Source organism: Anoplophora glabripennis, unplaced genomic scaffold, assembly GCF_000390285.2.
Source record: "Anoplophora glabripennis isolate ALB-LARVAE unplaced genomic scaffold, Agla_2.0 scaffold766, whole genome shotgun sequence".
NCBI classification, from domain to species: Eukaryota; Metazoa; Arthropoda; class Insecta; order Coleoptera; family Cerambycidae; genus Anoplophora; species Anoplophora glabripennis.
In genome coordinates, this window is record NW_019416895.1 from 47,115 (window position 1) to 70,330 (window position 23,216).

Sequence of the window (23,216 nt, forward strand, 5' to 3'; positions counted from 1 at the left end):
GAATAATTTAGATAAGTAAGTCTTAATATTAAATATGTCCTTTCCGTTGTAATAAACCATTTCTAGTTTATATAATAAATTGTTTTGTATTTCATAAAATATTTTTTTATTCCTTTAAACAAATGGGGTTCTGGTATGTTTATGCTTTTGCTTTATATTTAAAAGTTTAAATATATATATTAAAGTATGGACAATTTAAACAAGGTAGATTTCTTTACTTTAATATTTATTTAAACTTTTAAATATAAAGGAAAAATATTTAATAATAATACCCATGGGCAACAATAAATACTGCACTTAAATTAGGCAACCAAATGTACATATACATATCTACGGTTGTCTACATTATGCATTAGTTAGGCTTCCAAATCACCAGAGGCGCTGTGTTAATGGTTTAGTGGATTATTTAGGGAGATTTCGTTCTATCTTGTTTATTTTTTTTTCTATGGGTCAAACCACAGAATATTAAATTCAAGCTAGGTTGACTGACGGAAGAAGTTAACCTGAAAAATAAACGTTGGGAAAGCTCAAATGAAACGACAAAAGTAAAAATCTATTAGGAAATTAAGCAAACTAAAAATTAGGAATAAAATGTCTTCAAGTAGTTTACAAGGTTTTAAAGGTAAACATTATTTAGCAAAGTACGTCTTTAATTCAATAAAATTTACTATTTCTAGTACTACCCTTACGATTTTCAAGCAGCAGTACAAGTTGTCACAACCTGTTTATAAAAGAACATTCAATAAGAAGTATTGAAGATAGTAAACCCGCAGGTAAAACATTATTTGTGATAAATGTCCCACCGTACGCAACAGAAAATAGTCTGAAAGTATCCTTTTCTAAGGCTGGACGAGTGAGGTCTGTAATTTTTCAAAGTGATGATAATGAAAAGGTAACTAACGATGGATTTAAAAGATCTTATGTCGTCTTTGAGAAAAGGGAGAGTTTATTAAAAGCTATGAAACTAGACGCAATTAATTCACTGTCGACTGATGAAGTGCCTCTTAAAGTTGGTTTGGAAAAGTGGATTGAGGATTATAATTCAAGCATATGTGATCCGGAGGAATTACAGAAGGAAATTAATTTGTACATAAGTAATTATGACAAGGAAGAAGAAAAGAAAAAGAAAGGTGATAAAGAATTGGTAAACGACGAGGGTTGGACGGTTGTTACCAAGAAAGGAAGAAATCCTGGCATATCCAGAAAGGAGAGCGTGGAACATAAATTAAAAGAAAAGGATCAAGCGTTATCAGAGAAGAAGCAGTTAAAGAATTTCTATACTTTTCAAATCCGGGATTCTAAAAAGGAACACATTGCGGCTCTTAGAAAAAGTTTTGAAGAGGCAAAAAATAAAATTAATCTCATGAAAAAGGCTCGAAGATTTAAACCGTATTGAGAATATAACTACTGAAATTTTATAGTTGTCTTGTTACTATTTTTATCAACTCGTAAATTCTTTTTCCATTTGTAATTTATTAAATTTATAAAGTATATATAAGTAATATGATTTTTAAATTTTCCTTATTATTTCTAACATAAAATTAGTTAAACTGAAAAATATACTTGTTTAACGATTAAATATTTGATAAAGCATAATACATAATAAAACTAATGCTGTTTGTGATATGCATTCAAAAGAACACCATAACATATTGGGTCTTCAAATATTATGATCCAATATAACATTTCCATTAAATAACAAATTATATAAAATCTGTAATTAAATCCCCAAAAATTATATAAATATACACCATACACACAACAGCAATGTCAATTATTTCACCTTACTTTTACTGCATCCTGCATATAACCATAGATAACAAAACACAAATTTGTCTTTGTTCTATGATATAACTTTTACTACAAAAGTCAAAATACATACAAATCATTAAATACTGCATGTATAGTCATTTAAACAAATTGTAATTATGAGGATGTATATATGTATGTTGGTTATTCTAACAATTCAACATCTGTATGTCATAAATTAAATACTACCCACAAAATATATAATAGAATACTACCTTTGATCTGAGTCCAAATGGATTCTGTTAGTTATGGGGTTCCAAGATTGGTTTGTATGTATTTTGAGTTTTGTAGTAAAAGTTATATGATATGCGCATACTATGCGGCAGGGTTGCCAGATTGGGCTACTTATCGCCAATTGGGCTATCTCAGATGACTTTCGGATACTTGAAAAAAAGCAAAAATAGCCAGTCGCCAATTTGGGCTATTTCGAGTTTTTACCAGTGTCGGCAATCTGTACAAATCGAATGTTAGAATAGTATATTTATATAAATTCTTTTTTTATTCAAGATTTATGTTTTTTTTTTCTTTTGTACATGGAATAAAAAATATTTTATATACACATTTCTGTATTGTAGAATCATAGAATAATAATAATAATTTTTTTTATTTTTAATATTTTAACGGTTGTCTTTATTTATCTTGAAAAGTTGAAAAGTTGATAAGTTGAAAAGTTGAAAAGTTGAAAAGTTGAAAAGTTGAAAAGNTAGTATTTTAGTATTTTAGTATTTTAGTATTTTAGTATTTTAGTATTTTAGTATTTTAGTATTTTAGTATTTTAGTATTTTAGTATTTTAGTATTTTAGTATTTTAGTATTTTAGTATTTTAGTATTTTAGTATTTTAGTATTTTAGTATTTTAGTATTTTAGTATTTTAGTATTTTAGTATTTTAGTATTTTAGTATTTTAGTATTTTAGTATTTTAGTATTTTAGTATTTTAGTATTTTAGTATTTTAGTATTTTAGTATTTTAGTATTTTAGTATTTTAGTATTTTAGTATTTTAGTATTTTAGTATTTTAGTATTTTAGTATTTTAGTATTTTAGTATTTTAGTATTTTAGTATTTTAGTATTTTAGTATTTTAGTATTTTAGTATTTTAGTATTTTAGTATTTTAGTATTTTAGTATTTTAGTATTTTAGTATTTTAGTATTTTAGTATTTTAGTATTTTAGTATTTTAGTATTTTAGTATTTTAGTATTTTAGTATTTTAGTATTTTAGTATTTTAGTATTTTAGTATTTTAGTATTTTAGTATTTTAGTATTTTAGTATTTTAGTATTTTAGTATTTTAGTATTTTAGTATTTTAGTATTTTAGTATTTTAGTATTTTAGTATTTTAGTATTTTAGTATTTTAGTATTTTAGTATTTTAGTATTTTAGTATTTTAGTATTTTAGTATTTTAGTATTTTAGTATTTTAGTATTTTAGTATTTTAGTATTTTAGTATTTTAGTATTTTAGTATTTTAGTATTTTAGTATTTTAGTATTTTAGTATTTTAGTATTTTAGTATTTTAGTATTTTAGTATTTTAGTATTTTAGTATTTTAGTATTTTAGTATTTTAGTATTTTAGTATTTTAGTATTTTAGTATTTTAGTATTTTAGTATTTTAGTATTTTAGTATTTTAGTATTTTAGTATTTTAGTATTTTAGTATTTTAGTATTTTAGTATTTTAGTATTTTAGTATTTTAGTATTTTAGTATTTTAGTATTTTAGTATTTTAGTATTTTAGTATTTTAGTATTTTAGTATTTTAGTATTTTAGTATTTTAGTATTTTAGTATTTTAGTATTTTAGTATTTTAGTATTTTAGTATTTTAGTATTTTAGTATTTTAGTATTTTAGTATTTTAGTATTTTAGTATTTTAGTATTTTAGTATTTTAGTATTTTAGTATTTTAGTATTTTAGTATTTTAGTATTTTAGTATTTTAGTATTTTAGTATTTTAGTATTTTAGTATTTTAGTATTTTAGTATTTTAGTATTTTAGTATTTTAGTATTTTAGTATTTTAGTATTTTAGTATTTTAGTATTTTAGTATTTTAGTATTTTAGTATTTTAGTATTTTAGTATTTTAGTATTTTAGTATTTTAGTATTTTAGTATTTTAGTATTTTAGTATTTTAGTATTTTAGTATTTTAGTATTTTAGTATTTTAGTATTTTAGTATTTTAGTATTTTAGTATTTTAGTATTTTAGTATTTTAGTATTTTAGTATTTTAGTATTTTAGTATTTTAGTATTTTAGTATTTTAGTATTTTAGTATTTTAGTATTTTAGTATTTTAGTATTTTAGTATTTTAGTATTTTAGTATTTTAGTATTTTAGTATTTTAGTATTTTAGTATTTTAGTATTTTAGTATTTTAGTATTTTAGTATTTTAGTATTTTAGTATTTTAGTATTTTAGTATTTTAGTATTTTAGTATTTTAGTATTTTAGTATTTTAGTATTTTAGTATTTTAGTATTTTAGTATTTTAGTATTTTAGTATTTTAGTATTTTAGTATTTTAGTATTTTAGTATTTTAGTATTTTAGTATTTTAGTATTTTAGTATTTTAGTATTTTAGTATTTTAGTATTTTAGTATTTTAGTATTTTAGTATTTTAGTATTTTAGTATTTTAGTATTTTAGTATTTTAGTATTTTAGTATTTTAGTATTTTAGTATTTTAGTATTTTAGTATTTTAGTATTTTAGTATTTTAGTATTTTAGTATTTTAGTATTTTAGTATTTTAGTATTTTAGTATTTTAGTATTTTAGTATTTTAGTATTTTAGTATTTTAGTATTTTAGTATTTTAGTATTTTAGTATTTTAGTATTTTAGTATTTTAGTATTTTAGTATTTTAGTATTTTAGTATTTTAGTATTTTAGTATTTTAGTATTTTAGTATTTTAGTATTTTAGTATTTTAGTATTTTAGTATTTTAGTATTTTAGTATTTTAGTATTTTAGTATTTTAGTATTTTAGTATTTTAGTATTTTAGTATTTTAGTATTTTAGTATTTTAGTATTTTAGTATTTTAGTATTTTAGTATTTTAGTATTTTAGTATTTTAGTATTTTAGTATTTTAGTATTTTAGTATTTTAGTATTTTAGTATTTTAGTATTTTAGTATTTTAGTATTTTAGTATTTTAGTATTTTAGTATTTTAGTATTTTAGTATTTTAGTATTTTAGTATTTTAGTATTTTAGTATTTTAGTATTTTAGTATTTTAGTATTTTAGTATTTTAGTATTTTAGTATTTTAGTATTTTAGTATTTTAGTATTTTAGTATTTTAGTATTTTAGTATTTTAGTATTTTAGTATTTTAGTATTTTAGTATTTTAGTATTTTAGTATTTTAGTATTTTAGTATTTTAGTATTTTAGTATTTTAGTATTTTAGTATTTTAGTATTTTAGTATTTTAGTATTTTAGTATTTTAGTATTTTAGTATTTTAGTATTTTAGTATTTTAGTATTTTAGTATTTTAGTATTTTAGTATTTTAGTATTTTAGTATTTTAGTATTTTAGTATTTTAGTATTTTAGTATTTTAGTATTTTAGTATTTTAGTATTTTAGTATTTTAGTATTTTAGTATTTTAGTATTTTAGTATTTTAGTATTTTAGTATTTTAGTATTTTAGTATTTTAGTATTTTAGTATTTTAGTATTTTAGTATTTTAGTATTTTAGTATTTTAGTATTTTAGTATTTTAGTATTTTAGTATTTTAGTATTTTAGTATTTTAGTATTTTAGTATTTTAGTATTTTAGTATTTTAGTATTTTAGTATTTTAGTATTTTAGTATTTTAGTATTTTAGTATTTTAGTATTTTAGTATTTTAGTATTTTAGTATTTTAGTATTTTAGTATTTTAGTATTTTAGTATTTTAGTATTTTAGTATTTTAGTATTTTAGTATTTTAGTATTTTAGTATTTTAGTATTTTAGTATTTTAGTATTTTAGTATTTTAGTATTTTAGTATTTTAGTATTTTAGTATTTTAGTATTTTAGTATTTTAGTATTTTAGTATTTTAGTATTTTAGTATTTTAGTATTTTAGTATTTTAGTATTTTAGTATTTTAGTATTTTAGTATTTTAGTATTTTAGTATTTTAGTATTTTATTATTTTATTATTTTATTATTTTAGTATTGTAGTATTTTAATATTTTAGTATTTTAGTATTTTAGTATTTTATAATTTTATTATTATATTATTTAATTTTATTATTTTATTATTATTTTATTGTTTTATTTTATTATTTTATCATTTTATCATTTTAGTAATTTAGTATTTTAGTATTTTATTAGTATTTTAGTNTTTTTATTGTTTTATTTTATTATTTTATCATTTTATCATTTTAGTAATTTAGTATTTTAGTATTTTACTATTTTGGTATTTTAGTATTTTAGTATTTTAGTGTTATAGTATTTTAGTATTTTGGTAATTTAGTATTTTAGTATTTTAGTATTTTAGTATTTTAGTACTTTAGTATTATATTATTTTATTATTTTATTATTTTATTATTTTATTGTTTTATTTTATTATTTTATTATTTTAGTATTTTAGTAGTTTAGTATTTTAGTATTTTAGCATTCTAGTATTTTAGTATTTTTTTATTATTTTATTATTTTATTATTTTATTATTTTATTATTTTATTATTTTATTATTTTATTATTTTATTATTTTATTATTTTATTATTTTATTATTTTATTATTTTATTATTTTATTATTTTATTATTTTATTATTTTATTATTTTATTATTTTATTATTTTATTATTTTATTATTTTATTATTTTATTATTTTATTATTTTATTATTTTATTATTTTATTATTTTATTATTTTATTATTTTATTATTTTATTATTTTATTATTTTATTATTTTATTATTTTATTATTTTATTATTTTATTATTTTATTATTTTATTATTTTATTATTTTATTATTTTATTATTTTATTATTTTATTATTTTATTATTTTATTATTTTATTATTTTATTATTTTATTATTTTATTATTTTATTATTTTATTATTTTATTATTTTATTATTTTATTATTTTATTATTTTATTATTTTATTATTTTATTATTTTATTATTTTATTATTTTATTATTTTATTATTTTATTATTTTATTATTTTATTATTTTATTATTTTATTATTTTATTATTTTATTATTTTATTATTTTAACCGTATATTTAAGCTATGAATTCTGTAAACTGTTTGGATTTGGAAGCCTTTAGTAAAATGCTTAGATTCTAGGGACTTTAGATTTAGCTTATTGCTACCATCTGTTGAGTAGTAGCATGTATGTAATTACATGTATTAAGTTCAAAGTGAGCTCAAATTTTTCCCATGGTGCAGCTTCTAGATTGTTACGACCATAGTTGTACTTGTATGTATTATATGTTCTATGGTTGTATTCTTACCCTTACTTGAGAACAACAAGCAGTTACTCTATTTCTCAGGGTTGTCCACACACAACTAGAAAAGGATTGTCCCCAGACTCAGAACAAACTCAAACCTGAATGGTTTTAAACTTCAAATGTATAAAAATTATAAATAACGGTTTTTGTTACTAGATGTAGGCTATTTTCGGCAACTTTCAATTTTGGTTTGGCTACTAGCTTAAAAGAAAATCTGGCAACCCTGGGTTCATTTGAACTAATTGAAGAAGAAGAAGAAGCAAATAACGCTTTGTTAGATGTACTTAGACTTACACTTTTTATACTGTTTTATACCACGAAATAATAAAAAGACACCTGACGGAGACCTTATAATTAAAAAAACTATTTATGCGGGTACAAAGGTAGTTTCATTTAAAAATTTTCTGCTCTCGTCAACCTTATCCATTCAGCGCGACGAAGTAAACATGAAAGCGAAACGTCAATGAATGTTGATGAATGTCGGTGATATTTTGGCAGTCACTCTATTTTTCGATAAAATTGGTGTTTAATATGTTTTTATTTATGTTACAGGACAAAGAAAATCTCTAAAATGCTGAAGGAAGTCAGTGAATACAAGTTACTTAATTTAAAATAATTAATGTACATTTAGGTGCTATAATAAATAGTAATAACTGCATGTAATATTTTTGTTAATAAAGGATTGTCAAATTTAGTTGTATTTGTTTTTAATTCCTATCAATTTTTGGGCCAGATTATAGTAGGTGGCGCCATCTTTCCGGTATGAAGTTAATACATTCATTAATTGTGTTAGTTTCCTATCATTTCAAGTACAAAGTAGTTTAGTGTAACTACTCACCGGTAGATGGCGGTCGTGCAAAATTAATTTAAAAGATGTTTTAAGACCACTACAAGTCTGAAAATTTTCCAATAATATAATTAGCGATTTAAGGGTACGTATAGTTCCAGTTATCTCTTTAAATATCAGGATCGGCAAAATACCTTCTCAACCTTCCGTTATCCTGATCGATCCTGTTTCCAAATTTACATTAATATGTATAATTTTACTCAAAATTCCTCACTTAAAATTAAATTTGAATGAAGTGCAACAGATCTCTTTTTAAATATTAGGAGCAGACCCACAACCGGTTGCTGGCAAATAATGAGACCAAATAAACTGTGTATACATTTATTAAAATAATTATTCACACACTTGGGTAAAGTACAATAAATTTTAACATCTAGGATACATTTTAGCGAACAGGGAGAAAGTTGAACATATGTTTAGGCATTGACGGCTGGCGGTATCTGTCCCACGAGTCGAGACACCTCTGCAGTCGTATTGTCCTGACCGCCTATCAGCACGATCTCATCTGTCTTGGCAAGGGAAGCGACCGCTTCGGTGGCAATCTGAAAGACATAACATATTTAGGTTATCCGAACTAAAGTCCCGTTGAAATGTTCGACTTACCTTTGGAAGAGCCTCCAGAAGTAGGGTCATAATGGCAGCGGCCCCGTACTGCTCGTAGACGGCGGCTTCCTGCCTCAGTCTCTCCGTGTCTGCATTGCCGATGCTGCCGAACGCCGAGGCTTCGGCCGTGCATATTATCTTGATCTTCTCGCTCTCTGTCCGAGCATTCTTTGCCACCTGAGTCCTGAAACAGAGCGAATATTAACGATCGCCGCTGAATATTTTGCCTTTTCCAACTCACCTCTTTCCTTCGACGATGAATTTCTGCCTCAGCGGGCAATCTCACTGTGGTGGCGTTCAGTTCCCCTTCCTTCCACTTGACCTCCTGTTCCTTTATTTCTATTTGTTCTTTCCGCTCGACCACCCTGATTTGGACAAAATAATTTTTGAAGCAAATTTGACTAAAGTTTTAAGAAATAATACGCCATAACAGTTCAAATAAATGTGCCAAATATGATTGGTAAAAGGGTTATGAAGTTATTAATTAAATTAGGTTTATTTTTGACAACTTTGAAGGCCTGTAACTCAACAAAAAAAAAAAGAAAGTTTTTATTTAACTTTTTTTTCGTAGATCGTACTTATTTATCGTCGTGAATATGCAGTCAAATGTTGTCGGTGAAATTTGCAGACACCCTTTATAAAAGTACTTTCGTATCGAATTGGAATTAATTAGTCCAAGCTAATGCTTCTATAATAGAAATGCTTACAGAAATTATTACCTGGACAAAAAAAATATGACCATATAGGAAATTAAATTTTAAATTTAGTTTCTTGTTTTTTAAACTCAATCCAAAATGGCGAACATGGTTAAAAAAAATCGCAAAGTTGCAAAAAACGGTTTTTCTAAAGTAACTAAAAAAATTTGCACCTATTGAAAAATTTTAAATGACAGGTGTAGGTTTTAAAAAGATAGGAATGAGAGGATGCGATGCCAAAACGGTCTGGTAATAATAACGCAGTTTATAAATGTTTAATTCAAAAGTCATAAGTCATTTTTTGATGCTCGAGGGCTAATTTTGTAAAAAAAAAAAAAATTTTAAAAATCTGATGATCCGCCCATTATTTTCGGAGTTATAGCCCGTTAAAGTTAACCCTTATTTACAGCAAAACTGTAAGGGTATAAGGGCTGTTTTTTGAACTAATAGGTTTATCATTCCGAGTACTTTCCAGATATAAATTTTCAAAATTTGCAATCAAGGGCATCCCATTTAAAATGTCACTCAAAGATATTCAAAACCGCGTGAAATCAATGAAATATCAGTGGTGGGGGGAGCAAACACACAGCTACTCCGATCTGAATTCTCGAGCGTTAATAATGGGCGGATCATCAGGTTTTTTTTTTAAATACTCGTCTTTCCGAGTACTTTCAAACCACATTTAAAAAAAAAAAATTGTAAATAACATTAAATTATTGCAATTGTTTATAAGCGTGAAAATTGCGAAAATGTTTAAATAATTACCACGGCTCAACCTAATCGTCCGATTTGAATTTTTCAAAAACCATTTTAAAGCTTGAGATCTCTTCTTTTTGTGGTGAAGCTTTCAAGTATTCGAAGGCTTTAGATTTTTAGAAATTTGATTTTGAAAACTTTTTAATTTAAAAAAAAAATTTAAGCAATTAGGTGTTATGTAAAAACTATCAAACCGAATTGGATGAAATTTGGTGTGAGGATTCTATGCACTAAGAAGTTTAATTAGGAAAAGTATGAAGATCCTAGGTATTATTCAAGTGTCTGAAAAAAATTTACAAATAAACTTGCATTTTTTGCAATTTTTTAAATGATTTCTCCGATTTTTGCAACAACAATAATTATTTTTTCGAATTGCAACTAGCTCTATCTTGTTCAAAATTTAATTACAAAACTTTTTTCCTCATCCATTTTTGTCTAAAACGAATAGTTGCTAAGTTGTCAACGAGAAATCCAAGAAAAAAATGAATTTTTTTGCTATTTTCTTATACTTTTTTTGCGATAACAATTAAGCCCACGTTTTTTTTTATTTGCATAGAAATATTATCATTTCTGATGTTATTTAGAAGCCGTTAAAGCAAAAATCTCCAATCATATGCGTTTTACCCAACCCGAAACAGATACCGCCTGGACTAGAAACAAAAAGTCGGGAAATGGTCATTTCTCAGCTCTTTTTCCTGGCCTACTAATACCCATAATATATTGGAACGATTGTCTGTGATAGACTGAGACTATGAAGACATTTATACCAGCATTGTATCTCTTTTTAGCACGTTTAATAATGAATTTACGTCCGCAACGATCGTCTTTGATATTAGGACACACTCGTGACGTAATGGCAATCTTAAAATGGTTCTAGTACAGCTAAAATTAGTGACAGTAAACTTACAGCAGTGTTGATTTCTTAATCGAAATTAGCTTTCTGCAGCATGAACATTCTAGGATTGTCCTTGATTTCCGTACCGGTCGCATATTTGACGTTCATTGCGGATTTCTGGCTTTCCGCTTCCTTGAAAAAAATGAAAGTAACAAATTTAACGAACAAGGAAATCTCCCGGGCTACTCACCCTGATTCCGACGTCCGTATTGGCCTCTACCACCCCTTGCCGAGTGACGCGAGGTATTGCAACACGTCATAGACCTGGAATATGAACAAATGGATTTCGATGGCCATAACGTTGATAGAGACCGTTCCATGTAAATTTTAAAGTCGAGTCGGGGAATATTTCCTACCTTCGCCTTTTCTTTTGATGTGCTCAACGAGCGGCATGATGCTCCGAGGGCCTCGGTTTGCATAGGGACCCGTGGGAGAACCTCTTCAAAGGCGGCCTGTGGAAATTCCTCAAGCGTACCGGGCCCATACGGGTCACCATGGCACCCTTAGCTCCACAACTGAAGTGGAATACTCGATGAGGTTAGCACACCCACTTTAAGGCATGTTTCGGAGGGCACGTCGCTGGTAATAGCTACGAAAGAAAAGAAAATTTCTCAATTAATTTTTTATTTTATTTTTATCAAACTTCGAACTTGAACTTGGAATATCTTATTGAAATACAAAATTTGCAATTTCAAGAACAAATTCAAACTTCAAATAAGAAATTTTGAGTTCCAGGTTGAACAATTGACTTCAACTCGATATTTTTTTATTTAACTATATTTTGAGTTCAAACGTTTTTTTAGTTAAAATTTCCAAAGCCCAAAATTTCGAGTTTGAACACAAAATATTGTGTTGAATGTAAAAAAAAACTTGATACAATACAAAATTTAACATTCATAAACCAATACTAATGCTGTAACAAATTATATATAAAAAATTGTTTTTTCTGTGTACTTTAATATACTGTAAACAAAAATGTATGCCCTTTTCTACATACACATCGTTTGAAATGTTGAATGGATCCCGATGTGGAGGATTTCGGAAGTGGGGGCGAAATATTATTTAATTTACCTGCAACTGTTTAGAGCGATCAATGTCATTGGGAACACTAAGAATAATATTCTCATCGTTCAGATCTATCGTAAGGATGGAAGGTTTCGGAATAGACTTCATACCCTCCGCGTCCCATATCACGTCATTTTCCCACCTGCTGTACAGTGTACACCAAATCTTCATTCTCCATCGAGAAACCAAGTGTCCTACTGCTCACGGTCGGTGTTTCCATTTCTTTCTCGCGTTCTTCCAAATATTGGGCAAAGCCCAGCTCAAAGAATCTGAAAAATATTTACCGAGATGAGAATGAACCTCTCCATGGCGAAAATCTGGGAACAGCTCCGTTACATCTACATTAGCATATTTCGAAGGCAACACAGCATATAGCCGACACTACTCACTATAAAAAATACTAATTGTTTATTATGTATATGTGTATATTATGAATATAACACGTATTTATTTATAATTATCTTCTTCTTCTTCTTTTTACAAAAAAAGAATTCACCATTATTCACTGTCAAAAACACAAATTTAAATTGAGAAGAAGAAGAAACAGTCAAAGGCTCAGCTATTATGAGAAAAAAAAATGTATTTAAAATGTTACAAACTTATAACAACTAATTTTAATCCCAATATTCACAAAAGCTCTTTTGAAGTTCTGCCGATATCCTTTCCTTATAATTTACTTTTTTTGTCCAGAAACTTCAATATCGCATTAGAAAATTCTTCAGAAGCCATGCATTCAAACAACTGTTCCATTTCCCTGTTGATAGATTCATACAAAACAGGCTTATAATTAGCCATAATTAACTGTTTATTTCTTGTTAAACTTTTCACTGGAATTGTGCCATGTTTATGCAAATTGTTAATGAATTTGTTCAAGGACGAGTGGGGTATAATATTGGAAATAAATCCGAATTGGTATGCTTCCTGTGCGCTCAATTTGTAGTTTAGTAACAATACCTCTGACGCTTTACTTCTTCCGAGGGCATGAGGAAACGTAAAACTAGAAGCAGCCTCTGCACATAATCCCAATTTTACAAACGGTGTATCAAAAACTGCTTTGTTTGTTGCATATACAATATCACACAGAGCTGCCATTGTTGCTCCTATTCCTATTGCAGGACCATTAACAACGGCTATCAACAGTTTCGGGTAATTTATAAATGCATCAATCATGGTCTTCACCACATTCAAGCTATCTTTAACAGGAATTTCCTGAGACAAGGAGCCTTTCAAATCATTACCACTGGTAAAGTAGCTACCAGATCCAGTTAATATAGTAACCACAACCTTATCATTTGCAGCATCTTCGTTCAACACATTACTGATAGTTTGATACATGCTGAGACTTATTGCATTCTTTTTTTCTGGTCGATTAATAGTTATAGTTCGAACACCATCTCTGTACTTTAAAACAATATAGTTTTCAGCCATTTTACAATTTTTTACTTTTTGTGTTTTATGGTTTACTAAACAAAGTAGCTGCTTCTTCCTAGCGTAAATTTTTCGTGGTCGTTCAACTCGAGTCAAAAAGGGCAAAGACCTGTAATTCAAAGTTTATGATAATTTTATTTTACCATTCAAACTTTGATATATTTTTTTCGAAATACTAACCTCTATGATTAAAGTCTAGTCTACAATAGATTACAGTACACTGTAATCACTATATAATTACTGTATTAAATTAGACCAGTGCTTAAAGCCTTCAAAAATGGTAAAAAGTGAAAAAAAATTATAGTAGGATGAAACCCATTGGAAAAGGAAGAGAATATAACAGAAATGAAAAGAAAAATAATTTACGGGCGATTTGAGTTCGGGAAGGGGAAGGGGGTGAGTTTTTAAGGGTAAAAAACGGTTTATCTTGATTTCCGGAAAAACTACAAGTCTTATGGAAAAAAGTTAAATGGCAAAGTTGTAGGTAATAAAAAGATCTACAACTTTTGTATTTACACTTTTTTCACATAACCTCAAAATTTATGTGAAAAATTCAAATAACCAAGTTTTTGGTTTTTTATTTTTATCTTTTACAAACAAATTTTTTTTTCACGAAATTTGGTGAAAACTTACCTATTTATGTCCCAAACACGCTGTAATTTTTTTGATTTGAAATATTTATTTTTTCACCTTATTTTTACTTAATATCGAAAAAGCACCCTAATTTTCAATCGAAAATTCTCACGTCAAAATATCTGCTTTTTTAAAAACGTCGGTGGGCTTTTTCTTCGTTGAAATCTCTACTTTCTGATGGTGTAAAAAAATATATACATTACTATGGTAAGTTTTCTCAGGAAATGCAAAGAAACGAACTAGAATCCGAAAATTTTTTTCTAATCATTATGTACAATTTTGAGCTATTTATTAAAATTTACACTTTAATTACTCGAAAAACGTAAGATTCCATGTTACATTGATAAACAAAAAAATTACAAGTCGAAATATACTATTATAATTAACAAACAAATAAATTAATAAAGTTAATATTTAATAAAACATCTACAATATTTTGCATTTCCTGAGAAAACTTACCATAGTAATGTAAATTTTTTTTTACACCATCAGAAAGTAGAGATATCAACGAAGAAAAAGACCACCGACATTTTTAAAAAAGCAGATATTTTGACGTGAGAATTTTCGATTGAAAATTAGGGTGCTTTTTCGATATTAAGTAAAAATAAGGTGAAAAAATAAATATTTCAAATCAAAAATATTACAGCTTGTTTGGGACATACATAGGTAAGTTTTCACCAAATTTCGTGAAAATTTTTATTTTTTTGTAAAAAAAATAAAAAACCAAAAACTTGGTTATTTGAATTTTTCACAGAAATTTTGAGGTTATGTGAAAAAAGTGTAAATACAAAAGTTGTAGATCTTTTTATTACCTACAACTTTGCTATTTAACTTTTTTCCATAAGACTTGTAGTTTTTCTGGAAATCAAGGGAAACCGTTTTTTACCCTTAAAAACTCGCCCCCTACTCCTTCCCGACCTCAGATCGCCCGTAAATTATCTTACCTTTCATTTCTATTATATTCTCTTTCTTTTCCAATGGGTTTCATCCTACTATAATTTTTTTTGGTTTCAAAAATTATCGACCGTGGTTTATACAGCGGAAGTCGAAAAACAAAAATGTGACGTGTAGTAGATACCACAGACCACAGACTTCTAAGTACTTAGTACTTACTAAGTATACTTTATATCCGAATTAAGTGTTTTTACCTTTAGTTATGTAAACCAATAATATAACTCGCCCATATTAATAACGCGCGGAGATCGTCGGTTTTTGTGCAATGCCTTCATTAAGAAAAAAAATCTCGAAAACTGGAGAAGTTAAAAATGAGATGAAATGAATGTAGTTTTGGTTGGATTGGTATATCGAAATTTCTTCCGATTTTTCTGACCCTAAACATTTCTGAGGAAATCGATGGACTACTACAGTATGAAAAATTGTCAAAAAATTAAAGTGCTCAGATGAGCACTTATAGATAAAAGCCGTTTTGTTTCAACTTTTTCTTGTAATAGTTATAATAATGTAAGTTTAGTTGCCTAACAATTGCATTTATAATCTATAGACTATTACAGTACACTACAGTCCACGAAAATTCTTCCGCAGTTTAGTGTAATTTCTGTGCGATAGATGGCGACATGAAAATTTGGAACTATTTAATGCAACCTGATTGGTCAATCAACATAAGTGAGCGTTCCATTTCACAGTGATCGAAAAATTAATATCTATTGAACAAAAAAAGCAAGAAAAATATTATTTGTTACACTAGTAATCAGGATTTAATAATTATTTCATAGTTAACATTGAAGGATATAAATTTGTTCGCGAAATTAAGGAACCGCAAGTAATTATTTATCTTTTACATAACATAAATAGCTACATAAACATAACTTGCAAATCTACTAATGTAAAATTGTATTTTGTCAATTTCTTATAACCTGTAATTTACAACAAAATGTCATCACTAAAAACTGTTTGGGATTACATGTTCTCACCAAAATTAATTAAAATTTATGGTAATGGGCCTGTAGAGGTAAGTTCTTCATTCTATGACATTTGTCACCAACTAATTTATAAATTTGTAGAAATTTTATCAACCCAGCACACTTGAAAAATGGGGCGACCAAGTTATAAATTCGGTAAGTTTTTGACAATTTAATGTGTCTTGCACTTTCTACATATAAATTTTTGTTTAGTTATACGTTATATGGAAATTTGGAGTTTACACATCACCATTTCTTGTGGGAATTCTCTACCAGAGAGGGTATTTTGAACCTGAAGGATTAATCACGTTAACCAAGCTTGTGACGAGTGTAGGAGTAATTTTAGTTGTATCATTCTGCTTCAGGGGATTAAGCCGGTCCCAAAATCCAACTTATCAAAATTTTTTTTCTACCTTGAAAGATGCCCAGGATAATATGACGCCTGCAGTAAAACAACGACTAAATATGTATGATTTCGATTTTGCTGCATGGCCTGTCGAGTATACACCTGAAAGTAACAAGTAAGTTCTTGATATACCTTACTTTTCGTGAAGGTACGGTAACTTAACACTTTTCTAGTGTATCTAGACAACGCCTTTCTGTTAGAAAATCAGCGTCCCACCACAGCCTTGTACAGTACGTTATAAATATCCCTTATAAAATTATATCGTACGTAGCTATCCATACTTTTGGTATCAGGTTAATTTATCCTGGTACAATCGGATTCTTTCAAGTAATATTAGGTGAGAACTTTGAGTTGAATGCGTTTCAGTATCGAGAAATATGTATATTTTGTCTTTGTAAATTTTAGAACAAAGTTTATTACAAGGGAGGTCCAGATTAATAGAGCTTTATAGAGGAGAACGTTTCAAAATACAGACAGCAGACAACAATGAAATAGATACAATGTTTATTAACAGGAGGAACGCCTCGCCTAACGGCAACACCCTGGTTATTTGCTGTGAGGGTAACGCGGGATTTTACGAGATTGGTATAACGGTAACGCCTATAGAGGCTGGGTATTCTGTACTGGGGTGGAACCATCCTGGATTTGCAGGCAGCACGGTAAGTACCTTCAATGATTTGTTACGGATCGCATAAACCACCATTTTTTAGGGGAGGCCGTACCCTTCCCAAGAACAAAACGCAATTGATGCCGTAATCCAATTCGCCATTAACAAACTGGGATTCAGACCGGAAAACATTTTAATGTTCGGATGGAGCATCGGAGGGTATCCTGCGACCTGGGCTGTTATGAATTATCCCGAAATTAAAGGAATTGTGAGTACGATGAACTTAAATTTTACAAATCCAACGTCATATATCTATTTCCACCTGCAATAATTGACATGAGATTCCTTTATCAGTAGATATTATAAAATATGTGGCTGTAATAAATCAGTTGAATGTCTCAAGATTAGTCTTTAAGGTTACTCTTAAGGGTGAGGGTCCCCAGAATACTAATTTGAATGTGTTTTTTTTATGAAGTAATTATAGTCCAGTCATTATAGATATGAAACAGCCTGTTTCGGGAAAAAAATACTATTAAAAGTTTCTCTGCCGAATATTGTTTGGAAACATCTTAAACAAAATATCAAAAAATCTACTCGACGCTAGTTGGGAAACTTTGTTAAAACAATGGTCAGTTATAGAAAAGTGGTTTTTTGACCCGCGTAAAAAAACTATTATTCATAGTGAAAAAAAGTTTATACAAAAAAGGTAGGTATTAAATAAGCCTATAAAATGAGACAAGTCCGATTAAATTCCGATAATTTGTTTATGCGCAAGAGCTCAAAAATGGTCGAAAATGGCCGTTTTCTTCAATTGCTAATAATTAATGCAATTTTCATTGCAGACACTTGTAATTTAGGATTTTTGAGGCTTTTTGCACCCTTAATAAGACGTAACAATTTCAACCCGAAAGCTTCAGTGGTTTGGCATTGGCGGAATTTGTTATCTAAGAAGATGCTATTTTCAATTCATTTTTCCCAGCTTTTACGCGAGTCAAAAAATCACTTTTCCATAATTTTTACCATTTTTTTAACAAAGTTTCTCAACTAGCCTCGTTTCCGAACAATATTCGGCAAAAAAACTTCTAATAGTATTTTTTTCCCGAAAAAAAGCTATAATGACTGGCCTATGGAGTTATAAATTATAATCAGTTTTCTTAAAGTGCAGGTAAACTTGTACTTGTCTTTGCTATCACTGGTCAGCACCCAAATAAGTAAATGGGGTTTTGTTAAATTTATTTGGGGAGGAAACAAAGCTAATGTGCCAAGAACCCAAAATGTCCGACATATATACCAAAATTCGTGACGCAGCTGACCACAATTTTTTGTTTTCAGATTTTAGATGCTACGTTTGACGATATTTTACCACTAGCCGTAAACCACATGCCTAGTTGGTGGGAACCGATCGTTAAATTAGCAATTCGTGAATATGTAGACCTTAATATCTTTGAACAACTTTCTAAATATTCGGGACCAGTATCAATGATAAGACGTACGGAAGACGAAGTGATCTGTCTTAAGTAAGATCCCATTATTGTCCGATTTTCTTTATGAGTTCCAAATGTTTAAATTTTTTATTAAATTTCAGGGAGAACGACCTGTCGTCGAACCGTGGGAATCATTTATTGGTTAAACTGCTCCGTCAGCGGTACCCGTGTATTTACGATGACACTCAAACAAATTTATTGTTTGATTATTTGTCAGGCACACAAGGATCCCAAGGTTTGGCTTCGATGAATTGCAGTTGTTACAATTTTTATTATTTTTATTTTATTTTTGTAGACGACCTCTTCAAGAGATATTCTATTGACGAGAACATGTGCCAGTCTTTGCTGCAGTCTTATATATCGGAATATTCGAAGAGTTACCCGATGAGAATCGGTGAGGAATTCAGCAGTCACGAGAAGACGAAAATGGCAATGTTTTTGGTGAGCAAAACTGCTAGAAATAACATGACTATCATTTTTTAAACTTGTAATTAATTTGTTTTAGGCCAGGAAGTACATGAAAGATTTCAAGTCGACCCACTGCGTCAGTTTGCCTTCGGAGATGTTTGAACAGCCGTGGGACGTGAACGTCGAGTCTGATTTTATTTTCACATGAAACTGGTCCGTCGCTTAAGAAAAGAGAGTTAAAGAGAGCGGGCGAGTCGGTAGTTTTGTACTTACAATTATAAATAAAATTGAGATGGACCATCTAAAATTGGAATTGGAAATAATCGTACCGCTATAAATATGGTGAATTTATAGAGCACATAATTTATTATTATTAGGTCTGAACAGGCATATTTTGGTGTAGTTGTAATAAATTAATTGTATAACTTGTTTTCAAAATATATTTATTATTCATTCAAGATCTTTCGTTGTATCTCTCCTTAAACGATCCATATTGGTTCCTTTCCTTCTTAATTAAAGGTAGTGTTTTGTCAGTAATGGCCGTTTTATATATTTGGGATTCACTACTGATTGCTCTTTAACTGAGAGGATAATTTCAAAAACTCCAGGGAAAAGGCTGGAGAAAAACTCTGGGAAAAAAGGCCAGGAAAAAAGGGGAATACTCTGGGGAAAATCTCTTACATATAAGTTAAAAAAGCAAAAATAAGTCAAAAATTGTCGTTTTTAGAATAAAATAGGATTTTTTTTCTTAGAATCACCACAATGAATTACAAGCAGTGACTTTATATAATTAAAATTAGTAATGTTTAATTTTATCAGACAAGTCGTTACATAAAATTTTATCAAAATCGGAAATATTTTATAAAATGTTTTTTCAAATATCAACACTAAAAAATCCTATGAAGGAATAATCGAATCATAAAAACATCCTGTATAAAGATAGTATAGTGGCTATAAAACATTAAAATTCTTATAAATTAGATTTTGTCTATGGCAAATGTAGCAAATGAATTCTATCAAAAATTTACGCTGTAAAAAAGAACACGCTCTATATATCCTTGAAAATAAATAATTATTACTCAGGAAAAGGAAGAAGAAGAAGAAGGCTGTTCAGTGATTTAATCTGTGGTTCAGTGTTCACTCAATTTTTTTATTATTGTGTATGTAGGTTATGAAATGTTTTTGTTAAAATTGGTGCGACATAGAAGTAGTAAATTTAAAGTAGAAAGAAATATTGTAAAAATTATTCCTAATATTAGAATTAGAACGTATTATGACGTCAATTTGGAAAATATTCCGGAAGTATCTACCGCCTTAATAAGGAAAACATTGAAAGCGAATAATATAGCATATGAAGATGGGTATACTTGTTTCATTGCAAAATGTTCTTTTTGTCATAAAAGTTGTAATAATGTTAAGCAACACACGGCCAAAATTTACATCAACAAAACGACAGGTTCGTGATAAGAAAATATGGCAAGTGTAATCTAAAATGAATTAAGAATCTAAGTTTAGAATTATTTCTGCTAAGTGAAATGTTACTAATATTTGATTAAAACAGTAATTTTAATTTATTATTTAAAAACATATCTAATTTTTTTTAGGTATGTTCATGTGTGCGTCTTGTAAGAGAACTGGCCAATGGAATAATTTTATGGCTTTTAGTACCAAGACATCTAAAACGAAAAATAACATTGACAAACAAGAGGTAGAAGAAGGAGAGACGAATATGAAAAGACTTAACGAATCTCTTCGAGATATTAGGGAAAACACAAACGATTTAAAAGCGTATGGTAGTCCAGCATTTTGGAATGTTTTAAGAAAATTTTGCCTCCCAGTAAGCAGTTTTTAGTGTGCTAAAAATTTATGGTAATTTTTGGATTGATTAACTTTTTTAAACACAAGTCAAACACCACTATTTCTTTCTACCATTTCTTTTCAATAATTTTATGATTAATTATATTTTACTTCATAAATACCTAAAATTACTCAAATATTTTGCTAGGCGAATACAAAATAATTTTTTGTAGGCGATTGAACATAATACGTTATCAAATATGGACGTTAGAATAGCGCCAGATGAAACCTCGTTATATTTTCCCTTGGAAAATGTAGACAACGAAGTGGTCGGCTACAGGAAAAGTACGGGTCTAAGTAGCGATGATACAGTATTACCTAATATAATGTACGGAGGCGTTTTAACCGGAAGGGTACCAAAAAGTAAAGATACAGCCATTTTAATACCAAACGTTTCTGATTTTCTAGTTCTCTTAAATTCAAAAGTGAGTGCAAACATCGTGTGCTTACCGAATAGTGTCAATAATTTACCACAATACGTCTTACCCAGCTTGGAAAGATTTAAGAAACTAGTCATTTGGTTCGGAAGCGATACCAAATCATGGGAGGCCGCCCGGCACTTTGCTAAGAAGTTGGGAGAAAACAGATGTTTTCTCATAAGGTATGAATTTATTTATTTTCAGTTCGCCTCCATAAATTCATTGACAATGCATCCATTCAATTATCCGTATTGTTATCGACATTCTTTGATTTTAAAATTGATTTTCAGACCGACCGATAAACAGAGACTTCCGCATTTGGACGAAAACCAGGACTTCAAGGCGATTATTTCGTCCGCGCAACCCATGTGGCACAAGTCTATTACCACGTTTGCAAATTTGAGGGCAGACGTGCTTTCCGACCTTCAGAATATCGACAAGGTAGTATTATGGTCTTTTTAATGGGAATCGATTGTAATGTAGCGTTTGAGTCAGGTTCAAGGCGTGAAGTGGAAGAGATATCCGACGCTCAATAAAATACTGAAGGGACATCGGAGGGGCGAACTGACTGTTTTCACGGGTCCCACGGGAAGCGGGAAGACCACGTTCATTAGCGACTATTCTCTAGATTTGGCAATGCAGGGAGTAAGTGCAATTTGATTTTAAATTCTGAGTGCAAATTTTATCTAATTTTAACAGTGAAAACCATCGAAATATGATGAATAGGGGATTTACTACAATTTCTCCATCATTTTATTGGCACCGCTTTGAAAAAAAGCCAAACGAGTAACTTTGTTTAAGGTGAACACGCTATGGGGTAGTTTCGAAATAAGAAACGCCAGACTGGCTCGGACGATGCTGCAACAAATGGCGGGCATCCCCCTCGACGAAAACCTGCAGGCGTTCGACCATTGGGCGGACAAATTCGAGAAGTTACCCATCTACTTCATGACGTTTCACGGACAGCAGTCCATAAAAGTCGTAATGGAGGTGAGATTTTTGCCATCAGACGTCACAAGATGTCAAACAGTGTTTACCGTTGTAGGCCGTCGAACACGCGACCTATGTTTACGACATTGCCCACGTGATAATAGACAACGTACAGTTCATGATAGGAATGTCGGATGAGTCGAAATACATGGACCGTTTCTGGAAGCAGGACGCGTTAATCGCTTCGTTCAGGCAGTTCGCGACGAGGAAGAACTGCCACGTCACGTTGGTCATCCATCCTAGGAAGGAGCGGGACGACGAGGACCTGAGCACCAGTTCTATATTCGGCGGGGCGAAGGCTTCGCAGGAGGCGGACAACATATTAATCATTCAGGATAAGAGGCTCACTTCCGTCAGAGGGAAGAAGTATTTGCAGGTGATTTTAAATGTTTCTAATTTTGATTTTATTATTGAGAAAAATATTTTGTTTTTGGGAAACAGTTTTGGAGTAATTATCGTCTTGTTCAGTTGTGTGGTCAATTTATTTTGGACTAAAAAAAAATAATAACGTATATGGGAACATTTTTCACCTATATTTTTCAACACCTTGTATATTTAAAAACTATAATCCTTAAAAAATTTAAATTCTAAGTCTTCTACAATTTTGTTTTAGAAACCGGTTTTTAAAAAATTTACAATTTTTTTATTTGTAATCTAATAACAGGACATTATTCTGTACCCGCGTAAATATCCTTGTACCATTATAAAGTTCTTTCAATCATCAAATTTTTTGAATTTAAAAATAAATGGGCACCTAAAGAAAATCATAGCAGGCTTAGGATTTGCAATTTTGGGGAAGTTAAACTTTGTTTTTTTTTTTGCAGGTTGCTAAAAATAGGTACAGCGGCGATCTCGGCATAATGGCTTTGGATTTCGATAAATCCAGTTTAAGTTACCAACAAAAAAAAATCAAGGAACAGAAAAGTCCGGAAGATCTAGAAGAAAAGCCACTGCGATAATAAATGAATGTCTGTGATGTGCCATTGTTAT

The 23,216-nt window shown here is 28.7% G+C and overlaps 5 protein-coding genes across 6 annotated transcripts; 3 read left to right on the plus strand and 2 right to left on the minus strand.

Annotated features, from left to right (window-relative positions):
• The first annotated feature begins 492 nt into the window (after positions 1–492).
• On the plus strand, positions 493–1,491 carry LOC108915688 (ribosomal RNA-processing protein 7 homolog A). The gene is made up of 2 exons (XM_018721789.2): positions 493–622; positions 678–1,491. Exons 1-2 carry the CDS (start codon positions 592–594, stop codon positions 1,394–1,396), a joined length of 750 nt encoding a protein of 249 aa, XP_018577305.1. The 5' UTR covers positions 493–591; the 3' UTR covers positions 1,397–1,491.
• Positions 1,492–8,368: 6,877 nt separating this feature from the next.
• LOC108915657 lies at positions 8,369–12,508 on the minus strand. The gene is made up of 7 exons (XM_018721752.1): positions 12,082–12,508; positions 11,367–11,599; positions 11,201–11,274; positions 11,023–11,142; positions 8,906–9,029; positions 8,665–8,848; positions 8,369–8,603 (listed from the first exon to the last, which is right to left on the minus strand). Exons 4-7 carry the CDS (start codon positions 11,103–11,105, stop codon positions 8,563–8,565), a joined length of 432 nt encoding a protein of 143 aa, XP_018577268.1. The 5' UTR covers positions 11,106–11,142; positions 11,201–11,274; positions 11,367–11,599; positions 12,082–12,508; the 3' UTR covers positions 8,369–8,562.
• A 127-nt stretch (positions 12,509–12,635) lies between these two features.
• LOC108915655 (enoyl-CoA delta isomerase 2, mitochondrial) lies at positions 12,636–13,772 on the minus strand. Its single transcript, XM_018721751.1, has 2 exons — positions 13,684–13,772; positions 12,636–13,612 (listed from the first exon to the last, which is right to left on the minus strand). Exon 2 carries the CDS (start codon positions 13,501–13,503, stop codon positions 12,742–12,744), a length of 762 nt encoding a protein of 253 aa, XP_018577267.1. The 5' UTR covers positions 13,504–13,612; positions 13,684–13,772; the 3' UTR covers positions 12,636–12,741.
• A 2,017-nt stretch (positions 13,773–15,789) lies between these two features.
• LOC108915652 (protein ABHD16A) lies at positions 15,790–19,418 on the plus strand. 2 transcript variants are annotated; one of them, XM_018721746.2, is made up of 10 exons: positions 16,028–16,105; positions 16,158–16,211; positions 16,269–16,576; positions 16,635–16,798; positions 16,867–17,120; positions 17,172–17,336; positions 18,401–18,585; positions 18,654–18,787; positions 18,848–18,993; positions 19,058–19,168. In XM_018721746.2, exons 1-10 carry the CDS (start codon positions 16,028–16,030, stop codon positions 19,166–19,168), a joined length of 1,599 nt encoding a protein of 532 aa, XP_018577262.1. The 2 variants fall into 2 exon arrangements, with proteins under 2 accessions (XP_023311402.1, XP_018577262.1); XM_023455634.1 differs by having other exon boundaries at positions 15,790–16,105; positions 18,654–18,993; positions 19,058–19,418.
• Positions 19,419–20,136: 718 nt separating this feature from the next.
• LOC108915658 (twinkle protein, mitochondrial) lies at positions 20,137–23,202 on the plus strand. The gene is made up of 8 exons (XM_018721753.1): positions 20,137–20,416; positions 20,565–20,797; positions 20,991–21,418; positions 21,527–21,677; positions 21,732–21,881; positions 22,038–22,226; positions 22,282–22,602; positions 23,051–23,202. Exons 1-8 carry the CDS (start codon positions 20,137–20,139, stop codon positions 23,183–23,185), a joined length of 1,887 nt encoding a protein of 628 aa, XP_018577269.1. The 3' UTR covers positions 23,186–23,202.
• Positions 23,203–23,216: the final 14 nt, after the last annotated feature.